Source organism: Dreissena polymorpha, chromosome 2 (genome assembly GCF_020536995.1).
Source record: "Dreissena polymorpha isolate Duluth1 chromosome 2, UMN_Dpol_1.0, whole genome shotgun sequence".
NCBI lineage: Eukaryota > Metazoa > Mollusca > Bivalvia > Myida > Dreissenidae > Dreissena > Dreissena polymorpha.
In genome coordinates this window covers 2,947,970-2,960,055 of record NC_068356.1, presented here as the reverse complement: position 1 = coordinate 2,960,055, position 12,086 = coordinate 2,947,970, and the positions used below count along the sequence as shown (strand labels likewise).

At 34.8% G+C, this 12,086-nt stretch overlaps 1 protein-coding gene across 1 annotated transcript; it reads left to right on the top strand.

The window, feature by feature from the left end:
- Positions 1–2,517: 2,517 nt before the first annotated feature.
- LOC127865633 (uncharacterized) lies at positions 2,518–4,851 on the top strand. The gene is made up of 7 exons (XM_052405539.1): positions 2,518–2,814; positions 3,007–3,171; positions 3,364–3,543; positions 3,680–3,823; positions 3,947–4,151; positions 4,274–4,618; positions 4,736–4,851. The coding sequence occupies exons 1-7, from the start codon at positions 2,665–2,667 to the stop codon at positions 4,849–4,851; spliced, it is 1,305 nt and encodes a 434-aa protein (XP_052261499.1). The 5' UTR covers positions 2,518–2,664.
- Positions 4,852–12,086: the final 7,235 nt, after the last annotated feature.

The window sequence follows — 12,086 nt, the reverse complement described above, 5'->3', positions numbered from 1 at the left end:
TTTGTTGCAAACTTCTTTTGTTTCTTTGCTGGTCCCTTTATTACAACACTCACTGAAGTTAAAAAAATATATATATGCAATAAACACTAGGCTAATTTTAATCTTGAATTAAAACGTTTAATGTATGACACAATTATACTCTGGTTCAAAGTTGTTACTTTACCTTTCTTAAAATAGATTTCTGAGTGAAGTTAACCTTTTTTATGATTGGTTGATTTGTAAACTCGAGCGCACGGGTTTTTTAAGATTGTTTATACTTGTTTTTTGTAAGCGTTGAACACCCAGTGTTAAAAAATTTGATTTTACCAGTTCCACCCTGCCAAATAAAAGTAGTTTTGCGTAAATCATTTTATAGAATAGGTCATTGTGATAAGAGAATTGATCATTTGTTATTGCTTACTAATTTGCTTTGTATCTTTGTTTGTAAAGTGCTTTGCATTTATGACATTGTCTGTTTATTTACATATTTAATATTTGTTTTCAGCTTGAATTGTTATTAACATATTGTATAATGTTTAATGCAAGGAAGGCTTGTATTATGCTTTGAATGCGTTTGCATGAATATTCTACGAATTATTACACGTGACTTATCATTGTCATAAAATATATATATATATATATATATATATATATATATATATATATATATATATATATATATATATATATATATATATATATATATATATATATATATATATATATATATATATATATATATATATATATAATTTCTCACCGATTAAAACTTAAGGAAAGAAATTGCAAATTGTATGATGAAGTACATGGAGTTTACATATATTTTAAATACAGCATTCTTAACAGCATTTGATCATTAAATAGTACGTAATATAATTATCACAAATAATAATAGTAAAAACTGATAGTAGAAGAAGTGTGGTTGGAGAGGGTATCGGGTCCGTTCGCCCTAGTTACACGTTCGCCCTGGGTCCGTATGTTAGCGTTTGTAGCTCACGTAGCACAAAAAGTATACCGATGTGGTTTTGTGAAAACTGGGCTTAAAGCGTGATACGGACTGCGCAATTCCTTAAGTATTTCTAACAATATACAATAGTTATTCTAAACAATATGCAATAGTTATTTTTAACCATATGCACTAGTCATTTTAAACAATATGCAATAGTTATTTTAAAAAATATGCAATAGTAATTAAAAAAAGTTGTTAATTGAAATTAAGTAAAACTTTATTAATAATGATTAATTAAAAGTATTAAATAAGTTAAAATGGAAATTTAAATATTACAAATATGTACACAATATAAAGTGCATCACTTATTATTCTATATATAAGCTTTATATATTAAATTTATAAATTTTGTGTAATATAGTTATTAAGATTATGAGATTTTGAGTTTAACTTCTTGCGTTGTTTATGGTTCTTTCATTCAGCAATATATAACCACCGTCTGTCGGATTATCTAAATTCTTGTATTCTTGTCGATCCCTGCAAAGGCAAATAAATTTAAAATTCATATAAACATCATTAAATCTCAATAAAAACATTATCAATATTCAATTTACTAAACTGATCAACTTCCAATAATTCTCGCGTGTATTGCGCGGTGTGAAGTAGCAACCGGCCTTTATTGATCGGTGTCGATTAATTAAGAGATTATAGAGATAACGATCTGTGTTAATTGATTGAGTGTTGAGTGTCGTATTAACCTAATATAGTTAACATTGAGAACAATTACTAAATCATATAGAAATAAGTTATGTAGAATATGATTATTAAGTTGAAACTATTATCCTAAAGAGTATACTTAATATCGATGCATGCATTAATAATGTTTATTAAACAGAACTGTTATTATTATTTTATTTAGAAATAATCTTTAATATGATTATTAGCGTATAATTAAGAAAATAAAAATAAATTATGTAAATGAAACAGAGCGGTATATTTTAAATTGTGTAGAAATTGGTCTCAAAGAAAATGTTCAATTATAATAAATACATTAAGGAATAAGATTATTATTAATTAATTATAACAGGACTATATTTTAAGCAATTAAAGCCGTGTTGTCAGTGAAATTTGCCGATGTCATTGTAAGTTCATGAAATTTGTATATATCGTCCGCAGAAAGCAGGCCCCATATGTATATACAAAGAGAACTGATGTATTTATGGAAGTGAAAGATATATAAATAATTTATGTTTTTAAATAACTTATTCAATATTGTTGTTTGTTTTTAAGGAATTTCGAATGAGGCCTTTCGTCAGGCCCAACGGAATGATGGGTTGCACTTCATATGCAGACAGTGTGAGGAAAGACACTGGCCGGAAACCACAGACACCGATGCGGATGAAGATGAAACAGCTCTCACCAACACCGTCGCCGCTGATCTCGAGCCGTTGGACAACTCGACATCTATAAATGAATCATCTGTCGCCTTCGCCTCTGATCTCGAGCCGTTGGACAACTCGACATCTATAAATGAATCATCTGTCGCCTTCGCCGCTGATCTCGAGCCGTTGGACAACTCGATATCTATAAATGAATCATCTGTCGCCTTCGCCTCTGATCTCGAGCCGTTGGACAACTCGACATCTATAAATGAATCATCTGCCGCCGCTGATCTAGAACCAGAACCGTTGGATGGGACATTCAACATAACGCGACGTGACAATATCGACGTGACAATGGAGCCGACAGAGACAGCACTTGCAGAGCCTGAATTGCCGCACACAGTGACAGAAGATGTTCCTATAACTTTCACCGTGCTTGAGAACGGCAGTAAAAGAGGCGGCCGATTGCTGGTGTCTAGCAACGGATATTCTTACGGCGTGAAGGTACGATAAAACTTTATTAATGAATATGAATTTTAATTAACAATATACAAAATTTTGTATTATTTTATAATATTCATATGGCCTGAAAGTACTTAATTTACGAGAACGCTTCATTAATGATTATGAATTTCATAAAATGTGCTTAACTATATTATACTCGATTGCCATGTAAGACAATACACATAATTCCAGAATGCGAACAAGAGTTCCACACTCTGGCGGTGTAGCGTGCGAAGCAAAAAGATGCGATGTCACGCGACAGTCTTACAGAAAGGCAGTGACTTTCGTCTATGCTCCAATGCGCACGTGCACCCAGCGGACCAGAAGCTTCCGCTTCGAGCGAAGTCTTCCACCATTGTAAGTTATTGTACATGCAACGTAATGTTTTAACATATTTAAATTATTCATTAAAACATGGGACGACAATTTCAGCTTATATGGAATTTTTCGTTTAAATGAACAGCACAGGCTAATCTGGGACGACACTTTACACACATGCATTATTCCCATTAAAGCATTATCGTATTTCGTATTTATGTTTTGTTATAGGTCAAACAGCGTATCAAGGAACAGCCTCATGCCCGGGCAATGGATATTGTGGCTGATGCCATGTCGGACATTACTAACGATGAGCGGTTCCTGGCCCCGAAGCAGAAGCTGATGAAGCGCACTGCCAACAAGTTTCGGGCGAAGCATAGGCCATCTGAACCGACAGACTTGAATTTTGATGTAAGTAAACAAAGTTGAAACTTAAGCTGCCCAAACAGCACATTAAGCATAAATGTAACCGTGTTCAAACGCAACCTTGTATGTATTATTTCAAACTTTTTAGACAACGGTCTAGGTTTACATGTCTTTGTTTCAGGTCGATATGGACTACCTGAAGTGTCACGACATCTTGATTGCTGATCTTCGTGTTGACGAGCAACGACATCTCGTGTTCGCTACGCAATTCCAATTGAATCTGCTACAGAACGCAACACGCTGGTTCATGGACGGAACGTTCAAGGTACGAAGCAAAGGAACATACTTATATTAATTTCTTAATAAATGTTCTTTTAAGTATTACAATCGGTTAATGCATTAGAAAACATAAGCAGAAAATGCATGTGTGTGTTTTGTTTTGCTTCAGGTAGTGAAAGACCCGTTCAAGAGCAGTGGCCAGCTGTTAAGCATTCATGCATTCATCCACAAGGACGGGAAGCTGAAGCAGTTGCCACTTGTGTTCGCACTGATGTCGCGGAAAACGGAGGCCGATTATGTCGCTATTCTGCGCGCCATCCGTGACAGGGTTCCAAACTTGTCAGTTGAAAACGTCGTCCTGGACTTTGAGAAAGGTGAGAGCAAAGAAAAAAAAACAAATGTATTTTTGTATTAAGTAAGTTATAAACTTAAAACAAACAAATCATTGATAATTTAAAATTTAAATACATTTTAGAATTTTTTGCTCTACTTACAGCTGCATGGAAAGGGATCCGCGAAGTGTTTCCTTTAGTAAGCATAAAAGGTTGCGTCTTTCACTGGGTGCAGTCTGTGTGGCGGAAAGTACAAGAGTTAGGCCTAGCCACCGCCTACCGAACCAACCAGGCCATCCACCAGTATATTCGGCAGTTGATGGCGTTGCCGTTCCTGCCTGCCGGACACATAACCGAGACGTTCCACCAGCTTCAGGCCCGTGCAAACTCCGTCCAACTGACGCAGCTAGTGGACTACGTCAATCGTCAATGGATAAACAACGCCATCTTTCGGGTTGAAGATTGGAGCGTCTTCAGGCGTTCGATTAGAACAAATAATGATGTAGAAGGTAATTGCAATATACAATTGATTTTATTTTAATTTTATTATACAATCATTTTCAATTTGCTATTGAATTCGTTAAATAACACACGCAAATCTTAAATCATATTTGCATTGATTTCAGGCTGGCATCATCGACTCAACAGCCAGGCACATCATGGTGCAGTGCCCTTCTACGTGCTGGTACCAGCCCTGCGCAAGGAAGCCGAGATGGTGGACATCAGCGTGCAGTCTTCGTGAGCAGCGTTCGTTTACCGTCAACGCACGCCTGGAAGAATACTGGACAAAGTATTCAAATGGTGAAGTGTCCACATCCACCTTTTTGAAGGCTGTTTCGCACTTGTATGGACCCTCTGAGTGGAGTGAATGAGAAGATAAGACAGGTGTTAAGTGTTGTGTTCATTGTACGCTGTATTTGTTTCATGTACATATTTGTAAGATTTATATGTATGGTTTGATTAATGTAAATGTGTTGCATAATGTGTTCATTGTATTATACTATATTCTGTATTGTTGTTCTGTTCACTGTATTTGTTTCATGTACATATGTATTGATTAATGTAAAGGTGTAGCATAATGTTTTCATTAATTAATATAATGTAAATGTGTTGCATAATGTGTTCATTGTATTATACTATATTCTGTATTGTTGTTCTGTTCACTGTATTTGTTTCATGTACATATGTATTGATAAATGTTAAGGTGTAACATAAAGTTTTCATTAATTAATATAATAAACAATAAGAGAAAATTACTGGCATTCGGCGGCTTTGTTACACTTTTTTTTCACACATGTAGGCAAGTTTGCAGCTTAAATTGTCATTTATATATTAAAATGTTAAAAAGATAACAATTTTCGTTATATTTATTGCTTCCCTGCTTTGATAATAAAATTTAGGGCGAACGGACCCAGGGCAAACAGGTTTTAGGGCGAACAGGATTTAGGGCGATCAGAAATTAGGGCAAACGGACCCGGATTCGTTGGAGAGGCAGCAACTACTACTTAAGTAACTAGCCATTATATTAGTAACTACTTTTAGTAGCATTAACTACAATTAGTTAAAGTCAAAACTACTAGAAGTGGTAAATTTTATTAGTATAAGTAAATACTAAAATTAGCGGTAACTTTTATTAGTATATATATAGATATATGTGTTATTTTATCAATACTTTATTCTTACCTTTACTGCTCCATAGATAGTTGTATTTGTGTTATTATTATTTTAGAAACATTATTTTATATACCTTGACTGCTCCGTTTGTTCAACTGTTCCCACAGCGGGCGCTACTGTGGTGTTGGACAGAAAGTGACGACCATCTGTAAAAATAAACACAACACCATCAGAATTGTGTGTAACCTTTGCAGCTCACGACGGTGAAAATAAAACTCATACTGTAACCCGCAAATGGCGCAATGCCATGTGTCTAAGCGAGTTTCATTGTGAGAAATTGGATACTTATTGGACATAATTTCACATGAAATGGTGAGTATTATTGTTGCATTATGATTTGTGAATGTTTGTATGCAGTTTGAAATATCACATCAATAAAACTTGACTTAATTGTTGGTTTAAACAGTGTTGAACATGGGAAAAACCCTGTTACTATAAATAGCATATATCGAAGCAGACGGCCGTTGACATTTCATTATTTACTTTTTATTAATTGTTTCAATTGGTAGTTTTTAAATGAAATATTTAAAAAAAAAGATTGTTAGAACAAACCAGCTTCATCGCTGTCCAATCCTCCAATAATCCCATTGAAGGATGCCGAATCTTTATACATTTCGGCGATCCGAACTTTTTGTTCATCGGCGACAGCTGTCAGTGTCAGGGTCCCTCCGCCCGTTTTACGCCGTTCTAACTTTTCACTGGTAACTGCTGCCTTGCTCTCTCTTTTCAAGTTCTGCCACTTATTACTACATTCATCCGCAGTTCTAACTGCAATTCCTTGTGCAGAAATAACTTCAGCAATTTTCGTCCACATATCTTTTTTCATTTTATTATTTACAGTGTTTGAAAATTTATTAGTTAATATTGAAAATGTCTTCTCATCTTTTACCAGCTCTTCCAATTTCAATATTTCTGTATTGCTAAAGTTAATGCTCCTTTTCTTTCTTTTAATTTCAGGTGAAGTCACTGAAGATGCGTCTGCTTGGGATGCCATTCTGGAATTGGATAACAGGAACAGGAAGTGGAAATTTGGAATGGATTGTGGGATTTAACATGGATGTTAAAGTCTTAACGCTGCGTTAATTAACGCAAGCGTTAAAACTTGTTGAGCAACATGAAGTTAATGGCTGATTAAATTACGCTGCATTAGGGTACTTAACAGAGGTAAAGCTTAACGGTAATGTTATCTTAACGATGCTTTGAGCAACCGGGCCCAGCTGTTATGTGTTTTTTATATCCATAATCTGGTCCACGCGCAGTTACTTCCTTTCTCCAGCCTTCGACGACTTTCCAAGCATAATTCGGGAACTGAATAAGCACCAGTTTTCTCATGCATGCAGGGATAATGACAATGACTATTTCAAATGAGACCATTGGCACTCTCTTGACAACAGCTTTATTTAGTGGCAACGTCAATGAAGTTAAGGTTATTTACTCAAGACTTTAAAAGACTATGATGTCAATTTAAGAATATATATTGCAAACTACATGTACATGGCAGAAGTTTCAAAAACCTTCTTAAAAAGTCATCGTGTTCAAACCAGCAGAATCTCAAATATTTATCACAATCGTAGATATCGTAAGTATTTTTCATATAAGTCAATTTAACAATTGAGCAACCTTTACATGTTTCTAATTGACGATATAAATTCGGTTATCATGAATTAAATGCAATAAAACAATTAAGATAATACTCAAGGATTAATATTTGCAACAATTAATTTGTTCAATGCATCCACATACAATTCTCCTTAGGTATATGTTAACAACACGAACCTACTTCACAAGTGTGTAATATGCTTAACGTTCATTTTCCTTTGTATTCGGGTTTTTAAGATATTGTTGTTGAATTATTCTTACACGAGTCGTATCTTAATTTTATAATTCCAAAGAATGCATCAATGCTTTCGTTAAATTATAATGCCATTCAGTTGCTAAATACTTTATTATTTCCGATAATATTCTCTGATGTTGCTATGAGGTGACTTAACGTATCATGACGTTATAAGCAATAGCGTGCATTGCCACTTATTATAGGCTTAGAGAAAAGTTCAGCACTCCTTTATACTGAAGACACATTCACTGTAACTTGTGCAATGCGGTGATCAAAGTTTAAAACATTTATTCAAATATCTTGTTGTAGTGTATGTCATTGGCTGTAAACTATTTGTAATACCATAACATATTTCCATCCTAAATAAAATATATGTGTATTGTAGTCATATGTATACTTTTTTATTGACATTATAAATACATTTTAAATAAATGCAACGATCACATGCACTGTCACAAGGCCGGACATTGCCCAGGGGTGTGTCAAGTAAAAAACATAAAAGTTTATAAATGCATTTGTTCTACATGATACGGAGGAACTAGGTATAGTAAGGCCGCATATATTGATACAATATACTTATATCACAATCTTCTGCGTAGTGGCGTTAAATTATTTCTTTGATATTGCTTAGAACAAATTCACTGACGTCGAAGGTCAAATGCGAAGCAATCCTCTGTAAACATACAACAAAGTAGGTGTTGTTTTCGGACACCAAATGGGCAGCAAATCAGATTGATTTTTATGTGATTAAACTTAACTAAAATGCATATTTGTATTTAATATGCGCATGCGCAAAATCTCGTGTGTTCGAAGTTCTCAGTGAGGATCCTGCTCCGGGAAGATATTACCCAGTCCTATGCGACTATTTTTTAGCATCTGCCCTTATTCAACTCATCGTAAGAATACATAATAAACAAATCAAATTGTGGTAGGATGTAAATTAACTTAATCGACGTTATTCCAAGAAAAAAAAGTTATTAAACTGATACCATTCCTTATTCAATAAACTCATTTTCATAAAAATGTTACTAAAACTTAGGCATAGGTATGGTGCGTTTAATATAATATTTTTAGAACAGTCGAAAGTAGCTTCGAGAAGATAAACATGTTTTACAAATGAACTATTTCACAACCGCTTTTTAACTGATTAGTTCAACATTAGTTAACAGAACAGAGGGAGTAATCACGTGACAAAAAAGATAGCGACGTCCATGCCAAGGCAGATATTTTCGTCGTTTTATACCCTGTATAACTTGTATTACTTCTTGTTATTCCGCTCACTTTCCAGCCATATTAGGAAGAAAGATACTGATTTTTATTTCATAGTAATATCCGCTTGTTATCTCGACTTTACTAGGTGCGAAATGTCTTAGCGGGATGACCTAATTAGAGCTTCACTACAAAAATTTGCGGGGAGTAAAGTTGAGATATAATGCGAATGAAAATACGAAATAAACGCTTATCACCTTTTTACTGATATGGTTGGAAAGTGAGTGTCATTTAAAAAATAAACATAAGTAATAAAGGTCATAAAACGGTGAAAAATAACCGTCTCGGTATGGACGTCACCATATCTTGACTATCACGTGATTACCCCCTCTGAGAATTGTTTCATAACTATATGAACATTAACTTGCGTTCAAAATTAAAGGGAAATTCATACAGGACTGTATCTTATACAAGTTAAAACATTTGTAAGGGTGAACAACTTATGCATACTTTTTAATGCAAATATGCGACATTAATAACACGAAGACTTACAGATGTTTCACTATATTGATAAATGTATTGAAATAAGCATGAACCAAAGCATACACTGTTAACTGACATTTGTAAATTTTATTGAGTATTCCTTCACGATCATATGATTTCTGATCGTAAACAAACAGTAATCCTACCGGGATCGTCCGGATCAACCCTTATTGAAATTCTCGCCGGAGTCCCTCAAGGCTCTATTTTAGGACCACTTATGTGTCTAGCATATTTATATGACATTAGTGATGACATAAATGCTCACATAAATTTGTTCGCTGATGATACCAGTCTTTCCATGTCGTTAATTCGCCTAATGAAACTGCAGCCGTACTTCAATCAGATATTGATATAATTTCTCGCTGGGCTTACAAATGGATGGTATCTTTTAACCCTTCAAAATCCGAATCAATGATTATTTCTCGCAAAATAAATAAACCAAATCATCCACCATTGACTACGTAGAACGTAAATATTCATATTGTTGATGTCCATAAACATTGAAAGCCTTGAGAGCACGGATGATGCATTGATCGAGTGGCTGCAGGTAGCTGGTGATGTTCGCAGGGAGAAACTTTACTTTGACATGGAATAGCTGGTAGTCTTCTTCTTTTTCATGAGGTAGCGCTGTCTAAAATCAGCAGTATGTGACGACCCTGACGCATGTCCGCATTAACGCCCGGAATCCAGTCATTAAACACCATGTTGTTTATCCAGGCCTTTTAATTGTGCGTATACTGGGCACCTAGAGCACTCACTTTCACATTCTTGAAGCAACTCGGCATGCATACTTTCCCTATCACAAGTAGCTTCAACTTTTCGCCTCTGCCTGAGCACGCTAGCATTACAGTCACGCGCTCTGAAGATGTCTTGTTTCCACTCGGCGCGGAACCCTTTGCAGAGTGTCTTGTCTGGTAACGAACTGTAGTTAAGTCCAGTCTCGTCACAATTGAACACGTTTTCATACGAAAACGTTCCGATAGAGTCACTTATTTTGTCCTTAAAATTGTTCACATCAAATAAGTCCACACTGGCACTCTCTCCGCACATTTTGAATGCTTTAATGTCATATCGTCCGACGACACAGTCACCCATTAGACGCTTTAAAGGGGCCTTTTCACAGATTTTGGCATGTTTTGAAGTTTGTCATTAAATTCTTTCTACTGGTAAATGTAAACATTCGCTCCAAAAAGCTTCAGTAAAAAAAATGAAGAAAATTATAAAAAGAAAACAAAAGTAACCCTTAACAGGGCTCGAACCACTGACCCCTGGAGTGCGGGAGTAAAATGTAACTTAGACCTCTCGACCATCCATCCGGATACAAAGAGCGATGTATTTTATACTAGATATACGCAATCCTCGTAGTTTCACAAAATAAAACGACAACAACAAATCGTCAAAATACGCATATAATGGCTATATTAGAGCATGGTAAATGTTCAGTATTACTGTTTCCTCACAAAAATCATAACTAAATCGAAAATTTGCGAATCTGAAACAACTTGTTTTAATTTTGTCAATTACCCAAAACGTGAAAAGGCCCCTTTAAAGTCCAAGTGCAGTGTCTTTTCCTGTATGATCGGACCAGAGATCGGAAATTACTTAGCCTGTACAATACAGAAACACTCCCATACAAGTTTGTTGCTATTTTCTAATTTCATCTCATTGTTAAAGGGATCTTTTCACGGTTTGGTAAATTGACAAAATTGAAAAAAGTTGTTTCAGATTCGCAAATTTGCGGTTTAGTTATGATATTTTTGAGGAAACAATATTACTGAACATTTGCCATGCTCTAATATAGCCATTATATTCATCTGTTGACGATTTAAAAACCTAAAAATTATAAAGCGTTGCAACGCGAAACAATTGAATAATTTGGAGAGTTCTGTTGTTGTCGTTTAAATTTATGAAACTACGAAGATTGCCTATGTAACGTATAAAATACGCATCTCATGTTTGCTTGGCATGATAGCTCAGTTGGCATATGCGTTTTTACTTCAGGATTCCGGGGGTCACTGGTTCGAGCCCTGCTGCAGTCTACTTTTTTTCCTTTTTTAAATTTTATTTTTGACTTTTTACTGGAGCTTTTAAACTTTAATGTTTACATTTATCAATATAAAGCATTTAATGACAAACTTCAAAACATGCACAAATCTGTGAAAAGGCCCCTTTAAACCGACTTTTGTTGAGTAAAGAGTTATTTTACGAATGAGACATGTACACATACTTTTTCTCACGATATCCTGGATCGTCGACTTTCCTTACCCATATTTCTCTGAAAGTGTCTAGAGTGTAGGTTTAGGCAACATCTCGGACTCTTTGATCAGTTCGATGTTGTCCTCAGAGACAATTTCTTGGAAATGTACGAGCCAAAATATATGTATTGGTCGAAATCCTTGTATGACTATGCCGTGTAAAATGCAATCCTATAAATAAAAAAGAGGATTAAGCATATTATCATTACTTAAACAATTATTATATTTTCTAGAATACTATTGAATTTAATTGATATGTTGTGTTTTGACATGTCGGACATCTATAAAGGTCTAATTTGACCTGGTTCATTATGATGTATCTTTCTTATAAAATAGAACTTGACTCGTATACATATAAATGTCGATCATTTTTTATACGCGTATATATTTACAACAATGTAAGTCATTAAGTTGTATCAGATGTTTATAGCACGGTGTTACCACTCATTGTTACTGGAATCA